This window comes from Genypterus blacodes, unplaced genomic scaffold (assembly GCF_046128005.1).
Source record: "Genypterus blacodes isolate CSIRO-AG114 ecotype Tasmania unplaced genomic scaffold, CSIRO-AGI_Gbla_v1 ptg000022l_1, whole genome shotgun sequence".
Classification (NCBI taxonomy): Eukaryota; Metazoa; Chordata; class Actinopteri; order Ophidiiformes; family Ophidiidae; genus Genypterus; species Genypterus blacodes.
In genome coordinates, this window is record NW_027466835.1 from 4,461,027 (window position 1) to 4,482,292 (window position 21,266).

General features: G+C 44.5%; 3 protein-coding genes and 1 non-coding gene across 6 annotated transcripts; 2 read left to right on the forward strand and 2 right to left on the reverse strand.

Moving 5' to 3' along the window:
- Positions 1–59: 59 nt before the first annotated feature.
- LOC142992364 (polycomb protein suz12-B-like) lies at positions 60–10,917 on the reverse strand. 2 transcript variants are annotated; one of them, XM_076142755.1, is made up of 18 exons: positions 10,574–10,917; positions 8,772–9,955; positions 7,824–7,980; positions 6,706–6,752; positions 6,547–6,611; positions 5,631–5,699; positions 5,435–5,484; positions 5,255–5,340; positions 4,898–5,168; positions 4,642–4,744; positions 4,444–4,549; positions 4,176–4,350; positions 3,851–3,939; positions 3,570–3,713; positions 3,297–3,454; positions 2,980–3,178; positions 2,775–2,854; positions 60–2,696 (listed from the first exon to the last, which is right to left on the reverse strand). In XM_076142755.1, exons 3-18 carry the CDS (start codon positions 7,951–7,953, stop codon positions 2,177–2,179), a joined length of 2,292 nt encoding a protein of 763 aa, XP_075998870.1. In that variant the 5' UTR covers positions 7,954–7,980; positions 8,772–9,955; positions 10,574–10,917; the 3' UTR covers positions 60–2,176. The 2 variants fall into 2 exon arrangements, with proteins under 2 accessions (XP_075998870.1, XP_075998869.1); XM_076142754.1 differs by lacking the exons at positions 8,772–9,955; positions 10,574–10,917 and having other exon boundaries at positions 7,824–8,586.
- A 329-nt stretch (positions 10,918–11,246) lies between these two features.
- On the forward strand, positions 11,247–11,318 carry trnat-cgu (transfer RNA threonine (anticodon CGU)). The gene has a single exon. It is a non-coding gene; the product is annotated as a tRNA-Thr (tRNA).
- A 555-nt stretch (positions 11,319–11,873) lies between these two features.
- Positions 11,874–13,709, reverse strand: LOC142992290 (C-reactive protein-like). 2 transcript variants are annotated; one of them, XM_076142655.1, is made up of 4 exons: positions 13,606–13,709; positions 13,404–13,469; positions 12,645–12,846; positions 11,874–12,399 (listed from the first exon to the last, which is right to left on the reverse strand). In XM_076142655.1, exons 2-4 carry the CDS (start codon positions 13,462–13,464, stop codon positions 11,997–11,999), a joined length of 666 nt encoding a protein of 221 aa, XP_075998770.1. In that variant the 5' UTR covers positions 13,465–13,469; positions 13,606–13,709; the 3' UTR covers positions 11,874–11,996. The 2 variants fall into 2 exon arrangements, with proteins under 2 accessions (XP_075998770.1, XP_075998771.1); XM_076142656.1 differs by having other exon boundaries at positions 13,610–13,649.
- A 589-nt stretch (positions 13,710–14,298) lies between these two features.
- amdhd2 (amidohydrolase domain containing 2) lies at positions 14,299–19,667 on the forward strand. Its single transcript, XM_076143168.1, has 11 exons — positions 14,299–15,704; positions 15,854–15,990; positions 16,126–16,265; positions 16,610–16,664; positions 16,833–17,045; positions 17,371–17,459; positions 17,903–18,047; positions 18,311–18,418; positions 18,724–18,792; positions 18,900–19,001; positions 19,096–19,667. Exons 1-11 carry the CDS (start codon positions 15,622–15,624, stop codon positions 19,173–19,175), a joined length of 1,221 nt encoding a protein of 406 aa, XP_075999283.1. The 5' UTR covers positions 14,299–15,621; the 3' UTR covers positions 19,176–19,667.
- The last annotated feature ends 1,599 nt before the right edge of the window (positions 19,668–21,266 follow it).

Genomic DNA, 21,266 nt, shown 5'->3' on the forward strand with positions numbered 1-21,266 from the left:
TTGGATTATTTGGACCTGTGGGGATTTTAGTAAAACAGACCACGAGGTTAACAACGGTACAAAATTGTCTCTTTTAATAGAAAATCATTCATCAACTCCTCAACTTAAAAGTTCACAACTTCAAGCTGGTTTTACATTGGTTTTGAAGAAAAGTCTTGTATTCTTGTCATGGCTCCTCCCATCTTGTGCAAAATTCTGCTGGTCTTGTGTGAATTGAACAAAAGCAACCCAGTGAAAAGCAAAATGCTGTTATTTTGTCAAAACTTGTCCGACGTCTTAAACCCAAAGTGCTCGGCTTGGTCCTCAGATTTCAGGCCAATGACACTGGAACCAAACAAACACTGTACGTAACCCAGATCCATGCAGACTTGTGGGCAAACTAAATGGATTAAGGTAAAGCTTATAGAGAGCAGGAGCACAATATCAGACGTTGCAGGAGAATTCCAAGTTGTCCGATGGAATTCTTGAACTCTTACATATGCCGATGTGTTTGAGCTTTAATCTCTAAAGTCTGAAGACGACGTCGACAACATTCAATGACTTAAAACGTGAAAAAGAAAATTCAGCATCTGGACTTCAAACTGCTAAATGCTGAGCCGGGTCGACGGCGAGTTGGGAGTAACAAAGTGGCGTTGGGCCTCAGTGCGGCTGAACGCCACAATAAATCCATAAAAAGCGAGACGAATCTGAAAGTCGCTCCCTTTGGTCGATAAACTAAGACTAAAAAAACCTTGTTGGCATTTAGGTTTCAAAATGAGCCCAACATATTATATATTTAATCCCAAAGCATTTCATTATACGTCTCACTTCATCTTATGTACATATTCAGTGGTGCACTGGGCCGCGTGCAGCAACAACAGGAAAAGAAACCACAGACAAAACAAGAATCACAACCACCAGATAAACAGCCACCTGTTTAGGAACACTTAATGTCACATTTCAGGCTCCGCCCCCTCTCAAAGCCTCAGCCAATCACGGTTCAGTGAAGGACTCGGCCCCTGGCGTCTCTGACCACCTGATTGCACCTCGGCCCAAATTAATCCACCCGGGGCTGGCGTCATCGAAACTTCTCGCGCTTAGAAGCGAGGGATTCTCTGACACCGATGGGACTCTGACTTCTGTTTATAGTTCACTGAAAAAACATGGAGGATACAAAAACAACAGTACCACTAAAGTCCAGGTGAAAAATCTGATTCCTGCAGCACTGGAGCAGGAGGAGCAGCAGCAGCAGCAGCTTGTTCTCTTCACTAACAACCAAGGTAGACTGTTTTCTTCTAGCAGGACCTTTCCGATGTGTTTGTGTGTGTGTGTGTGTGTGTGTCTGTGTGTGTGTGTGTGTGTGATAAGATTTTGAGTGAATCCTAGAAAATGTCAGTATGTATCAGTGAAATTTGGGTATTTCCTGAAAGCAAGCTCAGGACAGCACAGAATGCACAGACTGGTGTCCTGAACGTTTGTCCAGAGGTGGAGAGCATCAGGAGGAGCGGTGGGCAGTGACTTGGTCCCTCAGGAGGAGGCGGCTCCTGAAATGACAGACGCTTTACATTTCTATCGGTCACCCTGGGGCTCACGGAGCTGATTGATCAAAAAGCACCGACTGAATCACCTCTCGGCCCACACCCGTGCTTGGCAGTTGTGAAACGCTGAGGTGGTTAGCAGACCACTGACATCAGAGACGCACTCCAGCGCCGGCTGAGATTTTTCTGAGGAAGGAAAAAAGTTCTAGCACCAGGAGAAGAAACTGTACTGAAAAAAAAAAACATATCAGAAAAAGCTTTGGTGGACGAGATGTAAGAGGGGGGAGGGGCCTCACTGGAGAAGAAGACAGGAAACGCGCCAGCAACCGTCTCCTCGAGTTCTCAAGTCCAGAGAAGCCGGAGGAAATGGCGAGGACAGAGTCAGACTAAGCTCGGCGCTTAGTAAGACCCGGAAACACTGTAAAGCAAAAAGGTCAACCATGTGATGTGCGGCTTCAAGTTTTCTGAATGTTTCGTGCCCTCGCCTCCAAGACAGAAACGTGTCAAAACTGGAAAGAAAAGTCGGATTTTCAAAAGTTGGTGTGAGTTTTCCACTGAAGCGACGCCTCTGCCATCCTTGGAAACAGAATCCCCGCTATGATGTGTGTGTCTGTCGGGATTTTAGGCTCGCTGTGACTTCCCGTGGATCCAAATGTCGCTCAGTTTGACGCCGCAGACGCCAAGAGTTCCTGCTCCTCCCCCGGTTGATTCCCATTCTCCTGGCAGCCGTTGCTCTTCTCGTCACTACTGGATTTGTAATCGGAGGGGTCGGGTTCAGGCTTTGGATCAGGCTTGGGATCAGGCTCAGGCTCCTGATCGGGCTCGGGCTCTGGATCAAGCAAGGGCTCTGGATTTGGCTCGGGCTCGGGCTCTGGATTGGGCTCGGGCTCCGTATCGAGCTCCGGCTGGGACTCCATGGCTGTTTCCCAGCCTTCCTCCTCCTCCTCCTCCTCCTCCTCCTCCTCCTCCATGTGTCGGTCTCTCCGGGCAACCTGAGTCCGGAGGAGGCGGAGTCGGGCCATGGCCTGGTCGATGGTGAGCGTGCTGACCAGGTTGAAGTCGTGCATGCTGATCAGGTGCAGCAGGAAGTTGCGGCAGAGGTTTTGCTTGACAATGTGGTCGCCGTGGATCTCGGCAAACACCAGACAGGCCTGGTTCATCTGGTTGTCTGCTATGAAACTGGAGGGAGGAGAGATGGATTATTGGTAATGGATTGAATGAGATGTAGACAAAGTCAGCGCTGTGCCATGTACACACCCGTGCTTCATGACGTGAAGGTTCCACAGCTTCATGATCTCTTTCTCTCCCTCGTTGACATCAGTGAACTCCTCGATTTGCTGCAGTGGAAACACAAAGCTCAGACTTTAAGACCCAACCCGCTTGTCAAACCAAACAAATCAAGTTGAACGAGCAACTCGGGAGTTTTCCAAAACGGTCAATGATCCCCGACGCTGTGACCAACCTTGGCGGTCTTCTCTCTGAGCCAGTCGGGGTCTCTCTCGTCCTCGCTGTCCACTTCCATCTCCTGAGGCCGGAGCGGCAGGCAGCAGTCGCTCTGGAAGTAAAGGCGGTTGTGCCCGCTGATGTACGTCCTCTGCTGCTCCCGGTCGCCATCCTCCGACTCCAGGAACTCGGACAGACTCGGCTTCGTCCGCTTGGGTCTGCAGAGAGAGACCGGAGAGGAAGTAGATGAAGGCGTTACGTCGGAGAGTTTGACGCTGAGAAACGAGGCTGCGGATTGGACAAACGAGTCGGTGGGGAAACAGTGTGTGGTTTCACCTGCAGACGAGGACGTGGGTGACGGCGGTCCGCTTCACGGGGCCGTTCCTGCTGAAGGCAAAGCCCGGCTGGCTGTGGATGTCCTGAGGATTCCCCGCGTATGAACCGTCATAGCAGTCGTTTATGGAAACCTCAATCTTCGCTCCTTTAGGGTGGGGCTGCCAAGATGGAACACAACCAATCCAAACCATCAGCAATAAGCAGGTAGGTGTGTGTGTGTGCCTGCGTGTGCGTGTGTGTGTGTGTGTGTCTGTGTGTGTCACTCTCTCTCACCACGTAGTTAAAGATGAAGCGTGAGTGGGACAGTTTGAGGTGCTTCACTAAACTGTAGAGTTTCCTGCAGTTCAGGGTACACCAGGGACAGTGCAGGTCGTCCCGGGCCTCCGTCTGCTGCCGAGTGTTGTGGTTGTACTGGAACTGCAGAGACGTGGACAGAAAGTGTGAGACGTGGACAGAAAGTGTGAGACGTGGACAGACAGAGAGAGACGTGGACAGGAAGAGAGAGACGTGGACAGGAAGAGAGAGACGTGGACAGGAAGGATCTTGACTCTGACCTGGTAGAAGATCCGTAGTTTCTGTCGAGGCTCAGGTGGCATGTGCTCTCGTCGGGTTTGTAGGTCGGTGCTGATTGATTCTTTCACAGCTGTGGTAATGAAGGACACACAGACAAAGACTGTCACTCTCAAATGGATTCACCGTGTTGGGTCGCAAAGACGTTTGTATTGATGCATAAACCCAGAATAAATCATTTAGAACTGTTGCATTATGGTGGATATGTGACATCGGCTCACCTAGTGTGTGCGTGTGTGTGTGTGTGTGTGTGTGTGTGTGTGTGTGTGTGTGTGTGTGTGTGTGTGTGTGTGTGTGTGTGTGGCTCACCTAGTGTGTGTGTGGCTCTGAGGGTGCTGGGTCTGGTGTCCTGGTTGGTGTCTGAGTTGCGGGTAGCCAGCGGTTTAGCCACGGGCGCAGTGGAGCGGTCAGAGGTGTCGCCGGTCCAGCGCAGGGTGAACTGCAGGGTGGGACCCTGGGAGAAGTTCTCAAATGGAGGGAGACACTGCAGAGGAGGAGACAAAGGAGACCAAGGTCATTTCACTGAGTGGCTGATGTCCACTTCATGATCCATCAGAACTTTTTTCCACACACACACCTTTCCATCCAGGATGGTCTCCCAGGTGGCTCTCTTCTTACTAACCGCACACTCCTCCATCTCCTGCATGGACACCTCGTACTCCCCATCCAGCAGCTGCAGACGCCTGCACACAAACACAGCGTTGCACCTTCAGAACCTTCCTCACATTAACAACAGGGCTTCCTGTGTGTCTGCTGTGTGAACGTACACACTCACCTGTTTTTATCAAAAACAGTCATCTGGGCCACAAATGTGGTTTCTCCCTCCTCTCTGAGAGATGAGCTCCTCCTCTTCCTGTTTACCACTTCCTCTGTAAAATCTGACACAAAATGAAACGTGTCTGAGGGCACAGGATTAAAGGAGGAGAAGAAGAGAGGAGTGCATTCCTGGTGACACACTGTGGTGGTGACTGCTGAACTCATTGATGTCCTGGTTCTGTCCTGGGGTACAGCAGCTGTAGACCTGTGCTCACCTCTGTTGTGGTGACTCTCCCCGTTGGCCAGGCCGTTGATCTGCGTGCGGGGGTACCCGGGGCTGGAGGGGCAGCCGGTGGTCGGTCTGGATACTCTGAAGAGGAGCGAGTAGGACTTGACCATGTGGGAGTTACTGGGTTCAAACTCGCTGCTGGGAACCAGCAGGGAGGGGAAGGAGCCCGGCTTGGCCAGGCCCCCGGTGCTGGTGTCTGGGTTCAGAGGAACCTGCTTCTTGCCGGTAGGGACCTGCTTCACGGGACAGCTGACATCCTGGACAGCAGAGGAGAGAATGAAGTGAAACCTTAAGGCGGGACACTCGGAGCCAGTGACATAACATCCGCGTCACACACACTCACCTTCCTCTTCTTGTGGCAGAGTTTGACCAGCAGCACCTCCAGGGATACAGAGTTCTGCTCGTTCTCACTGTCCTGAGACGGTTTCCCTAAAAACAACACCAGACGTTCTTGAAGTCGCATGGAAATCAGAGGAGAAGCGGCAAAATAAAGGATTAACCCTAAGCAGAAGGACAAACTTACCGGCTTTATGAAAGAAGCCAGTGAAGGTGAGCTGCAGGTTAGAGGTCAGGCTGTAGAGGGACAGAAGGAGCGACAGGTTTACTCATGTCGCTCTATCCACACACACACACACATACACACACGCTGGGTTTGGTATTATTAAAGGTAGAAAAGCTTTCCAAACCACACTCACACCAACATGACTGTGAGTGTTTACCTGTGAGTCTCTTGGTCGCCCCTCATCTTCTCCACTTTGAACAGCAGATGGTCGACCTTGGAGCTTTTCCTGCACATGCGGACAAACGGCAGGAGTTAGACTCGCAAACAAGCGGGCCGACGCTGACCGACTACCGCGGCAACAGATTGGCCACACAGAGGGGAGACTTCCAGGCCGGATCCATACATCCCTCTGACCTGCAGCCCATGGTTTCTGGGTCAGCGTATTGAGTTGCAGCATTCTGACAGACACACTGTATGTTAGGCAGGAGGCTGTGCTGTGGGAGGCAGCAGTTTGTCAGCGTTAAATCTCCTTGTGCCTTTATGTGGAACGCTGCAGGGTTTCCCACCAGCAGCAGTTTAATGTTTACTGAACAACTGGTTTATGTTTTAGCCGAATTCTATGGTTTTCAAGGTAAACTTTGATCTGCATGTTAAAGCTTCAATTAGACTTGAACTGGATTACGGCTATACATCTTTTCTTTTCCAAACATCGTGTGCAGTAAACACCATAACGTGTGTATTTGGCAGGGACAGACGTATACTGAAAAGTATTTGGTGCATGTAAACGTAGTGACTGATTCATGCGACTCATAAAAGGAAGTGAAACTGCGCCCTGCGGCAGAGAAACATCACATAGATAGAGACAGATTCATCTGCCATCCAGCCGGATCTACTGCTGTGAAATATACCATCACATGTGCCGAGTCTCTGTAGGTTCTAAAGACTACAAGCCTCTGACTGCCACCAATGTGAAGCTGAGACGATGATGGCCATGAGTGATGTCGCTCGGCTTAACTGACATGTCTCTCCTATCGCAGTTTTAAGTGGATCAGCCCCCACGCACACGCACAGCAGCCGGCGTGTCAGTTAGCTTTCACTGCAGATAACACAGATAACACACACACACACGTTACCTTATGGCATTATTCCTGGAGTTTCTGTGGGACATGTAGGTGAGGGTCCGATTCAAGAATATAGGCTGAGAGGTGACAGAGAGACAGAAAACACAAGTGTTTACAAGTTTCCTCTTATTCAAAGTGTATAAAGTGTGTATTAGAGAGAAGGAAACTCACAGCTATCAAGTTCCTGGTGCGGAGGAACCTGTAGATCTGCGTCGGTTCTGTGAATGAAGCACAAGTGGCATCATGAGAGGAGTTAACAGGAGGTGAGAGCTCTCTGAATGCAAACTCACTGGGTTCTCTGATTCATATACAAAGGGTTGATATTTCTATTCACCATCTGCACTTAAGGAAGATCTCTGACTTTTAGATTTTCAGCGATTTGCTACTTTTATGTTCAATAACTGGAAAATGAGTCTCTGACATCTCTTCACAAATATCCTAAAGCTTTGGATGAGGATGGACTCTTGGGTATTCCCATTACATTCGAGCTAATAATGACCTTTTTCTGCAATAATAAGGGAACAACAACAACAAACTGTAAACAGAAGTTTTTTTTTTTACATATTTTGACATAATTCACAGTTCACTTTTAAAGGAGGAATATAGCAAGCGAGTGAATTGGCAAAGGTCAACTTTGACGAATACATCGAGTGAATGCAGAGCAATACTTTTAAGAGTCAAATCAGACAAACTATAGAAAAAAATCTCATCATTCTGGGATCTTTAACTTTTTGGTATTTATACCCTCAATGAACACAATCATTTAAACTATAATAATAATAAACAATAAAATGACTACATAAATCTGGTTACAATTGATCAAATGTGAGGATCGGAAACTTCCCATTGACAGACTCGGGTCTTTTTCATTGTAACATGTAGATATTTAAACATGTAAACATCGGGCTGCAGTCTCACTAACGGTGTTTAGGAGAAACACAAACAAGTGGCTGATCAGCAGCAACAGATACATGATCATAGTCTGCCAGGGTCCAAACTGTTCATCACGTCGGTAAACTACACACAAGTTCTACACTCATAGATGATGTGCATCTGAATTGTATCGGTATCATTACACGTGTATGTTTGATGTATAGATACTGGTGACTAGAAGAGAGGAGAAGAGTATTAACAAGGGCAGCACGGATGAAATTAACTATTTAGCCGCTAAAACACGAGTTTCTCCGTCTCACATCACCGTAAACACGTTTACAGTGAAGCCCCTGAGCTGAAATCAAACTCTTAAACTGACGAGCGGACACGAGAGACCCGATGACAGCAGAACTCACTTTCGAAGGCCTGCAGGAACAACTCGTGGTCGGCTTGGATGAGCTGCATGTTGGGCTTCTTGGCTACAGCCATCGCAGTAGAGGACGGCTGGTACACTCCGTTGGCTTTACCTCCAGAACCTAAACCCATCGGGTGACTTCCACCAGAAGAGCCGTGCTTATGGGGAGCCATTCCCACAAACGAAATAATAATTAAAAAAAGAGCCAAAGAAAGTGTAGAAGCAGCTGGGGAGAGGAGAACAAACTCACGTCCCCTTCCTTTGTCAAAACAAAAGAGCAGCGATTTACTGAAAATATGCCGCTCAGAAGAAATAGTGTAGGCGCTTCATTTTAAAAGCGCTTTGTGGATGTTTTAGCGTTTCATATTTGCCATATAAACGGTAACAGTCTGGGGTTTTCCTTTATGTAAGAGTTTAACGGCAACAGAGGTCGCCGAACAAGCTTGAAATGCGCGGAACAAGAGAACAGCCTCCGGCAAGCGACCGCGGCTTGCTAGCTAGTTGGCTAACACTTCCTTAGCCAGTTAGCATCAACTCCAAGCTAACCGGTTAGCATTGTCCGGTCCGGTTAAGCGTTTTCACTTCACTGACAAAAGGCTCGGGCACAGCTGACAATAGACAACTGGTCACACACGGAAAGTGTGCGTTTTAGTCGTATTTATACAATATATGTCCCAAAATATTCCATATTTTTAATAGCAAAACGCCCGTTTGTAAGTTAACTTCGATTGTAGACAATATTAAGTATACCCAACTATCAGAGAAAGTATCCGGCTGAAAATTTCAAATTATTAGTTACCTAAATACACATACTCATAGTTTTCCGTTTTGCACAAAACACCAATATACTGTATATATATAAATGTATCATATATTTACAAAAACTGTTCAATAGAGTCAACAGCTTTCTCAAAATGTTTCACACAATGTGTACAGTGCCTACACATACCTTTATTATGAAGGCAAATGCAGCCTTAATTTCGTCTCATTTAGACTAAGTACAACAACTTGACGGATGTAGTTTGGCAGTCTCCGCTCTCGTTTCTGTTGAAAGAACCCGCCTTCAAGCAGTCCTGTCCAACCACATGGCTTGTTTGTGAGAGAGAACGTTCTCATTGGATGAGACGTTGGCCGGTTTCACTGAACGGAAAGCAGGAGGCACATTTGCCGCCTGCCGAGCGCGGTCAACTTCATCGCTAAAGATGAAGTTCAAATTACTGTGTCAAAGTAAATACATTTAATTTAAGATAAAGTGACGATCTCAAAGAAACAAAATTCATTTATTAATACGACAAACAAATGTTAGAATTCAATTAGGATGTATAATTCAAGCACGTTATGTTCCCTTTATATAAACGCTGTAACAAACCCTAGAAATCCTTAATGTTGGTTTTAGTAAGGAGAAGACAGTAGATGACGAATAACAAACTAGCATTTAAAAGCAAAGTCTCCCATAACCTTTTTTACAATAAAAATAAGTTAGAGATAGCTAAATTAACAATCTGAACAATTATATATTAACACCTTCCCTTCAACAAGAAAATAATTGAATTAACTTCTCAGTGCCTAAACAGTCAAAATCATGTGTAGGTGTTTAGGTCTATGTATGAATTAGAACCTTAACTGTAGCAGCACAACAACATTAATAACAACCAAAGTGAGAAACCACAGGAAAAAAACACCAGTTTGACAGGATTCCAGCGCAGTGTAGGCCTTCAAACATGACAAAACATAGAGCAATAGTCTGCAGCTGCCAAGTGTGGCTGCTGAAGCGCAAAATCATATCATGAGCATTTCATCATTTTAAGTGAATGCGGGCCATGATTTGCAGGGCTAAAAAAACACAGTTGTCCCATGTCTCACCCCTTTGGGTCAGTGTTTTCTCCACAGTATGTAAGTCAAGAGCAGGATGAGGCCTGCGGACAGAGCTGCAATGAAACACTGGTGAATAGTGAGGACGTTCTCCAGCGTGTGGATCCTCTCCTCCATGGCACTGGTATGAAAGTAGTCATAGACCCCGGCCGCTATGCTCCACACTGCCCACACAGCGTCTAAAATAAGCGGCATGGTGGCGCAGACAGGGACACGGTCAGGGACAGGGTCTGTCTGTGACGCTGGAGGTTCTGTCAAAGACTGGCATGGAGAGACGAGACACGTTATGAGTTCCAACATGCTCTGGTCAGTTAGGCAACAATGCAGCAGTTTGAATGAAATAAAACCATTTTAGTTCAGAAGATTCTAGAAAATTAAAGTTTCAAGAAATGTATTGATGCTGAAACATCTGATAATGGCTGAGCATGATTTTTGACAAAACTAGTGATCGACACTGTGATCTAATATATTTCGTTACATTTCATACACAGATCTACCTAAATTTATAATATATGACTTATTTTCAATATATTTTAGATCATATTTTCCCCCTGTTCGTCTGATAAACCTTTCAATTTCACAGCACATTGAATATTAGGGACATTAAGGATTATGAGCTCCAATGTATGTATTCGACCTTTAATGTAAATTATCAACATTCTATATTCATTCTGTATGCCGAAGTGAAGAATGGCTCATAAGAAGCTCTGACCGTTTAAAGTAACAGTATACGTGAATAAATGCTTGATTATCACCATGGATTCAGTGAAATTGTAATTAACAAAACAAACTTGAAATGCAGCAACCCTGCTAGCAAGCTCACTATTTAGCTTAAGCTTCATCTAGCTAGCACAGCTTCCTGCATTTATTGTCGCTTACCACAGGAGCATGTTGTGAAAGACAGAAGGAGCCCAAAGCCTCTCGGAGTTCCCCTCATCCGAAATGAATCCACTAGATGCGGTTACATGTGCAGCCACGATTCAAAAGCATCATACTTCACAGCCACACTGAGTCAAATCCATTTGCTATCATCATCCACTGCACTGCACTTCCGGGTTTGTCCGGGACGTTCCTGCATCACAAAGCTCCGTGTCGTTATTAAGCGCTTTTTTGGCAAATATATAACTTTAAAGGTGTAGGGGGAAATAAACCCATCAAGTCTTTTTTTTTCAACAAATGTTTAGCTTTAGTCGGTTCATACGGTTTGTTGACATTACGTAACCGGTGAGAGGAAGAAACTACGCGACCCGGCACTAAAAGTTGACCTGTCATTGAATCGTGTGTTGTTCTGCGTTTTTGGTGGTTCCGAATCACATAATTGCTTAATGAAATCAAGAGAGTACTTTGTTATAATGTGTTATTGGTTGTAATAAGTCGGTTTGATTGTTGGTTTGATCCGTGGTAATTCCTGAATGGAATCCCCCTGCACGAGAAGGTGGAACATTCCAGAGTGAAATCTGGAAGAAAATGTTCCAAATTAGCAAACTTTTTGCGCGCCCCAGGTGATATATTTGTCTACAATTTAGCATATGACATCATGAAAGTGACATCAGGCGCGGTGGCCAAGTGGTAAGGCGTCGGTCTCGTAAACCGAAGATCGCGGGTTCGAACCCCGTCCGTGCCTCGAATCACAGGTGCGCTGTGCCCCTTCATGCTTTTTTTGCAAACGTTAACTTGAATGCCCTTTTATGTTGTCCGTGATCGTAACATGGCAATTCTTCTGTCACCACCAACACGACACAAAGATTAATGTATGCTGTACAGAAAGAAATGTACTATACGAACGTCACACAATTACAAAAGGCAACATATATTTATTTTCACATCTAAAACGTTCTGTAAAATTCCACTAGAGTGCGCAAGTGCAACACACCTACCAGTTTCACTTGAGTTTTCAATAAGAAGCTTTGGCTGTTTTTCATAGTTTTTCATACATAGCTCATTTAAACTTTAAAATATTTTTAATGACTCACTGCTTAATTTACAATGTCTCATGCTTGGTTGGCTTTTTCACTCAGTATATCATGATATAGTTAGGAAATCCTAAAACTCTGGGAAAATCTGGCTGTGGGAAATCTTACATTATTCCATCTGATGAGAGCATGTGTTGGAACAAGCAGAAGCAAGTTGGAATAAGAATTGTTCTACAGACTAAATGAGATCAAGCGTTTTCAAGATGTTGTGTATGTTTTATTGCAAGTGCGTGTACATTCACTGGAGTAACATTAAATGCAGGATTTTTCTTTGTTTCTATGCAGATTCCCACATAAAATGTTGACTATTTCACAAAACAGCTCTCTTTCTATTCGTGATGAATCACCTCCACATCCCCATGGAGTTGAAGCTGCACAGACTCCCAGTCAAAAACATTGCCTCTGGATACTCGTTTGCCAGCGTAAATGTCTTGGATCACCCTGTCTGGGAGGGCAGAGTCCCACATGTTTACTTCAGTGATTTCTCCAATAAAACTCTGTTTGGCATCAAAATCTCCCAGAAATCTGTCTGGATCTTGTCCCAGGATAACTTTTCCTCCTTGGCCCATAGTGTGACCCTTCTTGTAGCTCTTAATCATGCTTCTCCTCCCGTCCATGAAGACAGCAGCAGCACCAGTCTTGGAGTCCCATCTGACACACATGTGGGTGTGAAGGGCTCCAAACTGAGGGACATCGAACATAACAGCTTCTCCACTCAGGTAGAAGGAGAGTCTAAATGTGACCACACACACACACACGCACACGCACACACACACACACACACACACACACACACACACACACACACACACACAACAGTGGTAATAGTAATACATTATTATTATTAGAAGTAGTAACAATGGTAATATTATACAGTATATGAATGGACAGAGTATACTCAGTATGCTGAGTCAGCAGCATGTTGGATAATGACCATTTGATTTCCAACACACTCACCTCTCTGTATGTGTCCTTACCTGCCGTCCAGTTCACGCCACACGTTCAGCTCATCGAAGTGTTGTGTGCGGTATGCAAACAGGATGATCTCCCTCTCCCCCCTGATCTCTGTGGCCACACTCATACACAGGGTGAAGGCCCTCAGGTTCATGCTCTTCTCTGGAACCATCTCTGCATAGCTGGTACTGGTCTCTCTGCCAAAAATCAGAGACCTCACACTCCCTGAAAGACCAGCGAAAGAAAACTATGAGCTGAACAAGCAACAAGAAAACATTATTGAAAGGCAGTAATGCTTCAAAATGGATCTCAAAATAAAAACACCTGTTGAAATTTGTAAACCTGTTTCGTTCGATCTCACAAGCAATGATTAATACGTTTTGAACCTGACACCTAAGGAAGCAAGCAGTGGTTACAATGTTGTGCAGGTAGTACAATGCTTTAGGTGTTAAAGATGGATTATATTGATTTGAGGCCCAGAGAAACTAGGCTGTAAGGGCCATTTTACAGTCACACTGTATTTATAAATCTTTATTTCTTTATATTGTCATCTTTATCTGTACTTTGAGAATGATAAGTAGTGTTCACTATTTATATTTTTTATGTCTGTGTGTTATTTGTGGTAAATTCATTGAGAGATTGTACATAAGCCAACGAGTAGTGAGTAGGAGTTTAAAAATATCACACTTGTAGGCTAGACTCAAAACTTATCAATCTTATTTCTGTAGGCCATTGTATGCAGTTTTATAAGTTATATGCAGCGATATAATGGATATATATACCTCCCAAAGTCACGGAGAGGAGCAGGATGGCACTGGCAAGAACAAGCGATGACGTCCTCATTTTGTCTGAAGAAACTGGAAAAAAAATTTGGATAAATCAGTCAAATTATGAATGGCATTGATGGCAGATTTGATGATAACATTGTAAGCAGCATCGAGGTACTTAAACAGTTGCAAACAGGAAAAGAAATAAGCCGTATACCAACGGGTGTGTAGGTTCTGCTACAGGAGATCAGAATGAGCGGTGGCTTTTAAGCTGCAATCCTCAGACTTTACCATTACAAAACAGTGATACGTGCAAAACGTCTCTATGTCAATAATACTTTTTCTTCCTGTGAAATGTGTTTGGACGAAAGAAAAAAAATTTAGTGCTTATGTAACAGCTCACTGCTCAGAAACCATAGGTCAGATAGAAGACAGACAACGAACCACAGGTTACTGAACTTCTTTAAAACAACTATCACCCGAATTGACAACCCCCAAAGTCCGAGCAAATCAGTTGGACCCTGAAATAAGCCTCCATGTGTATTGAGCATTCATTAAAACAGGAAAACAAAATTCACTGATCAGTAACTACATTTATACTTATATTTATACTTATGTATATTTATTTATACAGTTTTTTTTAACTGAAGCTGCATGTCAAAGGATGTTCGTCGTATCATATCCTTTATTAATACTCATTCTTATTATTGCATTTTATTTTTTGAATTTTCCTGTTTATTCTTTTATTTTTCTTGGTCAATTTAAACATTATTGCCATTGACCAGTTTAATTGTTTAATTCTATCTTTTTTTTTTTCTTTTTTTTTACTTCCTCTTCTACTCTTTTTAGGAACGTGCGCGTGCTCGTGTTTGATCAGCTGACCAGCGCCTCCGCTCTGTCACGTGACTCCATCCGTTTCCTCTGTTTTCTTCTTCGTCAGACTCCGCCGCTCAACTCTTTATGGGGCAAGTATCAGCTTTAATGGACCTCTTTAAGTCGATAAAACAATAACCTGCTGACCGTAAATCAAACAAACCGAGACACCCCTAAGTCTGCTTCACCTTCTGTGCTGAACTTGCTTTAATGTCGTCTTCCTGCGTTGTATTTTCTTAGAAGAGTAACGACCAAACAAGCATGAAAGTGTAGATGTTGTTAAATTACTTATTGCTTTGTTAATTCTTCCTGTGCCGAATTCAAGAGTGTAATGTAACAAGTCTAAAGTGTCTTTGTTTTCTCCGTCGATCCGTCGAGGTTGTCAATATGCCCTCTGCTCCTTCGACCTAATATTGATTGTTTTCTGAAGCGAGTTTGGCGTCATGTTTCCCCCACACTGTGGAAAATTCACTTCATTTGATCTAAAAGCCTGAGCTGAACATAAAGGTATTAATAGCGTTTCAAAGGCAACTAGGTGACGCATTATATGTATAAATCTGAGTATGGGTGTGTTTACATAATCATCTCATGGCAACGTCATTCATATCATTCAGATGTGGGGTCAAAGTCAGCAGCTACACCCCAGTGTGATAAGATATCTATCATACTGGGGCATCTCAGGTTGGCAGGTCAAACCTCTGCCAACATGTCTCTCTACGTTGCCATGAAACCCAAAACCTGCATTTCTGTTTACTTTTTCCTTATATAATCTGACTCATTCACCTGGAAAAACCTCCCTATAGTAACTTAAATGAATCTTTTTAATGAAAATCAATAATTCACTCGTTCTATTGCTATTGAAGATGCATTCAAACTGTTTACTGTATCTGCTCCATCTCAACTAGATGATGGTGGGAGTTGCGTATTTGTTGCCCTGCCATTACCCAGCTTCTCACAAAATTCCATAAAAATCTCTCAGTAACCCTTTGAGTTATCTTGCTGACATACAAACACACTGAATAGATATCTGTCGTCAGCCTGTTTTGCAAACCCGTCTCTGTAACCTGGCATGGTGCCGAGGCAAACCCCGGCATTGTTCTAAATTCTGCTTTAGTGAATGGCTGAGGTGAAAAATCCGCATGCGTCCCTCTTTCAGTGTGAGTGGAGTTACAAGTGTGTGTGTGCATCCAGACAAAAACATCACTGACACAAACTTCAGGAGCGTCACTATCACATATGTGTCCATGTTCTGGCCCTGTAACGTAGGCCAGTGTTGTGTTTATACTCTGCTGTGTCTTTCAGTCTGCTGCGAGTGGGTTTGCCTTCGCTCCTCTGAAGGAAAACTGGACTCTGGAGGAAAATGCCGTCAAATAAATCTGTGTCCGACGCTCCCATCACCCAGTTTGTCAACTGCAGGATTCTGAGAGATCACAAGCTGCAGAGGTACGACACAAAGACCTGTGTAGACCCAACAACCCTCTGTAGATCAGCTCTTATGCTGGACAAACAAAGCAATGAAAAAGTTAAAAACAAATTTAATTGAAGGGTGCCTGAGGAAATGTCCTTTGTCACTTTCCCTTGCTGGCGTTCAGAGAGGACCTGTGGGTCAGAGAAGGAAAGATTTTAAACCCAGAGAAGCTTTTCTTCGATGAGAAGGGATACGCAGATATACACGTGGACTGTGAAGGCAGCATCATCGCTCCTGGTTTTATAGACGTTCAGATCAATGGTGACACACACACACACACACACACACACACACACACACACACACACACACACACACACACACACACACACGCCAGTAGTGTGTCTAATAATTCGGCTTAGAGCAATTTAAACGCGTGTGTTTCTTCTTCTGCAGGCGGTTACGGCATAGACTTCTCTCAGGCCTCTGAAGACGTCGGCACTGGACTTTCTATCGTGGCCAAAAAAATCCTGGAGCACGGCGTGACGTCTTTCTGTCCCACTCTGGTCACGTCTCCCCCTGATGTTTACCATAAGGTAACACCCTTAACTCCCCTTCCTACAGGACATGCAGAGAGACAGCAGGTCATGAATCAGTCCATAAGGTCCTTTGTAATCTTAATTCTATAGATTTAGGCCCCCGAATACCAGATCGATTTCTTCTTGTTTGGTATTTAGGGTTTTGTTTAATTGCAGCCACTAGGGGTCACTTGTGGATTTGTGCAATTTTGTATTGCTGCCACTTTTCATGCGGCTCATTGGCTTTCAGTAAAATATCTTTAATGATCCAAAAGGAAATCTGCTACATGTGTAGATCTGTTCATGCTGTCGCTCTTATTTTGCTATCAACAACTATTTACCTCATCTGTGTGTCGTTTCAGGTGTTGCATCAGGTCAAAGTTCACAATGGAGGAAGGCACGGCGCTGGAGTCCTTGGTAAGAGCCGACATTTGCAAAAGGAAATTTGCGTTTGTAGATCTTATAATTACTCTCTATATTTTCTCCTTTATGTACTGTATGTGTTTAATTGTGTATTGTTTACGCCCTCCATTTGTTGTCCTTATAATTATGTGCATTTTACTCTCTTCTTTGTTTCCTCTATAGGTTTTCATCTGGAGGGTCCATTCATCAGTGTGGAGAAGAAAGGAGCCCACCCAGAGCGATATCTTCGAACCTTCGAGCATAGAGGGATGAAGGACCTTTTGGAGGCCTATGGGAGCCTAGATAACGTTGCCATAGTGACAATCGCTCCCGAGCTGGCCAGCAGCCAATCGGTGATAAAAGAGCTCTGCCAGAGGGGCATCACTGTGTCCTTAGGTGAGATTCCTCTGCGATGTCTGTTATCTTCAGGCGTGACCTTTAGGTTTGAAAAGATGAAACAATGAGAGCGGAAAAACCGCCAGTGTGCAATCAGAGCAGCTGTCAGTCTGCAGGCGCTGTGGATAACGAATGGTCGTTTTATCTTGTATTTTCACCTAAAATGACCAGTTAAAGTGAATTGTTACCAACTGTTAATTATGTAAGACAGTGGACACACAGACCATCAGGTGTCCTGTTGGGATGAACCCTTATCAGCTGTCACAATCTTTGCTTTCTCAGTCAAAAGATGATATTTACAAAGTTGACCCTTTTCTTTATGTAGGTCACTCGGTGGCAAACCTGTGCCAAGCTGAGGAGGCAGTTCAGCACGGCGCCTCCTTCATCACACACCTCTTCAACGCCATGCTGCCTGTGAGTCCCATCTGCTCGTCCTTTAGCCTGAGTGTCTAATAACGGGGTCACACACACACACACACACACACACACACACACACACACACACACACACACACACACATCTGGAAATAGACTTTTATCTACGCTGCCAGAACGTGCCAATCAGGATTAAGATAACTTTGATTAGATACAGTTTCAGCAGGTTTCTATTCCCAGGGGTGCACATAATTATTTTTCAGTCTCTCCACACGCTGCAACATGGTCTGCAAAGAAGTGTGAGGCCAGCAAGCTAGTGTGTGTGTGTGTGTGTGTGTGTGTGTGAATGAATGTTTACAAGGTTTCTAAATGAACCAATCATTTCAGATAACATGTAAATGTGATCAATATATCCCCTTTGACTTCTAATCGATTTATCTGCTGACATCTGGGACCTAAAAGACTGAAACTCTCCGGTTTAGTTCCACCATCGTGATCCAGGGATCGTGGGCCTGCTGACCAGTGACCGCACTCCTGCAGGCAGGAGAGTTTACTATGGAATGATCGCTGATGGGATTCACACCAACCCCGCCGCTCTGCGCATTGCTCACAGAGCGCACCCTTCAGGTCAGAATGGGAACTGAACTTTGGTTTTGCTGCTTTTCTACTTTAGAGGCTCAGTTGGAAGCTCATCAGTTGTTTTCTCAGTTTGCTTAAAGGAGATTATTCCCCAAATGTTTACAGTTTTGCCTTTGTTTTGCCTTTCCAATCAGAACTTAGGCACCAAAACTGCCCTTGTGTTGTCATTCAATCAGCGGTGCCACATGCTGAGGATGATCAAGAGCGAGCACAATGAGCATTTGCTGATATTTGCTGGTTTGTCCTTCCAGGTTTGGTGTTGGTGACAGACGCCATCGCAGCGATGGGCCTTCCCCCTGGGCGTCACACTCTGGGCCAGCAGGTCATCGAGATTCAAGGTCTTCACGCTTACGTAGCAGGTGTGTGAGCGTCTTTCTAAATAAAGGGGACAGTGGTCACGGACAAGTAAACAGTGTGAGAACCTACGGGGGGACGTGTTTCTGTCAGATTAGTGTAACAAAGCAGGGAGAATGTCTCGAACGTAGACGATTGGTTTTTGGTTAGAGGCTATTAAGTCTTCCTAGAAACCCACGCAGAGGAGAGCAACGTTGGGTTGTCGCTCAGTGTGCACATGGTGCTGCAGCAAAGGAGTGTCGGTGTTTTTTTCCTAAATATTGTATTCAATCATAAAATTCAGAAGTATGATTCCACTTGTGTGTGTCAGGAACCAAGACGCTCTGTGGCAGCATCGCCACTTTGGATATGTGCGTGCGACACTTCAAACAGGCTTCAGGTGAGTTGTGTGTGAGAGACACATGACGCATACAAACACACAACAGCAGGTAGAAAGGAGGTTTTAATCGTGTGTGTGTGTGCGCATGTGTGTGTGTGTTCGAACAGGCTGCAGTGTAGAGGAAGCTCTCGAAGCCGCGTCGCTCCATCCGGCTCAGCTCTTGGGAATCAGCCACAAGAAGGGAAATCTGGACTACGGCTTAGACGCAGGTCAGCACAGACATTTGGTTAGAGACGGTGACATTGTCGATTTACTCGAGTCATCTATTTAATATCTACCCAACCACACACACCTTTGTTGCAGATTTTGTCTTGCTCGACGACGCCCTTAACATCAAAGCCACCTACATTTCTGGAGCGGAGGTTTGGAGAAAAGGATCTTAGAAAAGGAATCCTGCCCCAAAAGACCATCCACAAGCGGCCTACACACCAGCAGGGGGCGCTGCTGCTGCTGCTTCCCACAGGTCCTGCAGGAAAAATTCCAGACTCTGTTGAACGTGTAGATTCATCAGAAAAACACTGAATGACTGTAGATCATTCAGTAGTTTAACACGATTTTTGCTTTTTTTCCTCTCTCTGATTTTGCCAGTTCAGATGAGGGTTAAGGCTTGATTGAGTATTATGAGATGTGGGTATTTTACAGTGTACTCTTTTTATACTCAGTGTCTTTCATGTCAGTAGTAACATAATGTTTAAATCATTCTACCCCGAGTTCACAGCACTGTCTGAACATTCTCTTGTGTTACATAGATGACATGAGGGAATGAAACTGGAGGCTTTATACTGGAAATGAATGCAATTTCCTGAGCCCATATTCAGACGCTGGCCAATCAGAACATGCCTCACCCTGTTGCAATGCTGTGATTGAAAGCAAAAGAGTTTTATATAAAGACAGCAGCTACAAATATGAAGAGATCCTGTTTGATTTTGACTGAAGACACTAACTACATTTCCATGCACTCCAATGATCTGTCTGCTCTGTGATTTAGGCACAAAATGTGAATAAGACCTGAATAAATCTATTTCCAATCACAGAATCGAGGTCTCTCACTTGGAAGTTACAATTTTGGGTTAGAAAGTCAGAATCTGGATTTATTAAGTCAAAATGATTAAACTACTTAGTGAATCTTTTATGTTAGTTAGTTAAATGTGCAGTTCGATGTTTCGTTTTGTTTTATTGCATCTTTTTCTATCATCAGTGGGCTTCTACAGGGTGGATAATATGGCTTTATGTCTAATCTCCGCACTAATAAGAACAATAATAACTAATAATTGTGTTTTTTTTTTAAATAGATTGATACAGAAGTCTGATTAAACATATTTGTAATGATGTTTTGATCCAAACCTTAACGTGGCCGCGCACAAGGAAGCAGATCCTGATGTTAACCGGAATTGGGGGTCGATAGTTGACTGCTGCCCGGTGTCCTGACAGGATCCCCGGAGGAGTCAGCCGGGGACCTAAAGGCGAGCGAGGGAGTCGAGGTGGACACAATAAGGGCAAAAACAGAGAGCAGCGGCCTTCAAAATAAAGGCTTTTAGCGTTGCCCTTCACTCAAGAGCAAGAGAGGAAACGCGAAATCACAATATTAATAATTCATACAGTACTTACTATACTGTATATTCATAGATGCAAAGGCAATACTAAACGTCATAAATGGTGTAAGTATTAAACAAGCCCACTACTCCCTCACCCAGACAGTGTGTAGGTTAAAATGGTCCCTGAATGTATAGTAGATGTGGTTGAGTGTGTCTGTTTGTATGGACAGATCAATCGCTGAATCCTGATTCCCCGTAACTGATACATCAAACATAATTCACCGCTTCTCTAAAAACCAGAGGTCATAGTGCTCCAGTGATGTCACAGGATAATGTTTCCTGTTGTGTCTGCACACATGAATTGTCAGGAAGACGAAGTGGTTTAACGAGGAAGACTGGAAAAGAAACGTGTCAAACCAAACCATTTTCTATATCCTCCTCAGCATTGGAACCATTTTATATTGTGTTTATTTGTAAAAGCTATGTTGTATTTCTTTTGAAGATCGTTTATATTCAATGCATGTATGCATCACAATTTGCAAGTGTTGTAGTAATGAGAAGCACGGGGGAATCTCATATAATGCCAAGTGGAGGTTTTGACTCGTGTGACATACGTGTTCTTTATTTTTTTTACATGGGAAGTCAGTCCCGACATTCACGAAACACTTTAATTAATGGGGCTTTTATTTTGAAGGTGTTGAAGGCGCTCCATTTTTAGATTCCTGTTGTCTTGATACAGCGGCGAGGGGACGAGTGGTGACTGTGCAGATCCTGCGCTTCAACCAAGGAGGATGCATGGAAATACCGAACAGCTGCTAGGAACACTCGTCCCTCTCTTCCCTCAGACTGCCTCCCTGCGCTCAGGTCAGTGCACAGCTCACTCTAGCTGCTCCGTCGCTGTCCTCATGCAGGTCCTCATGCAGGTCCTCATTCAGCCAC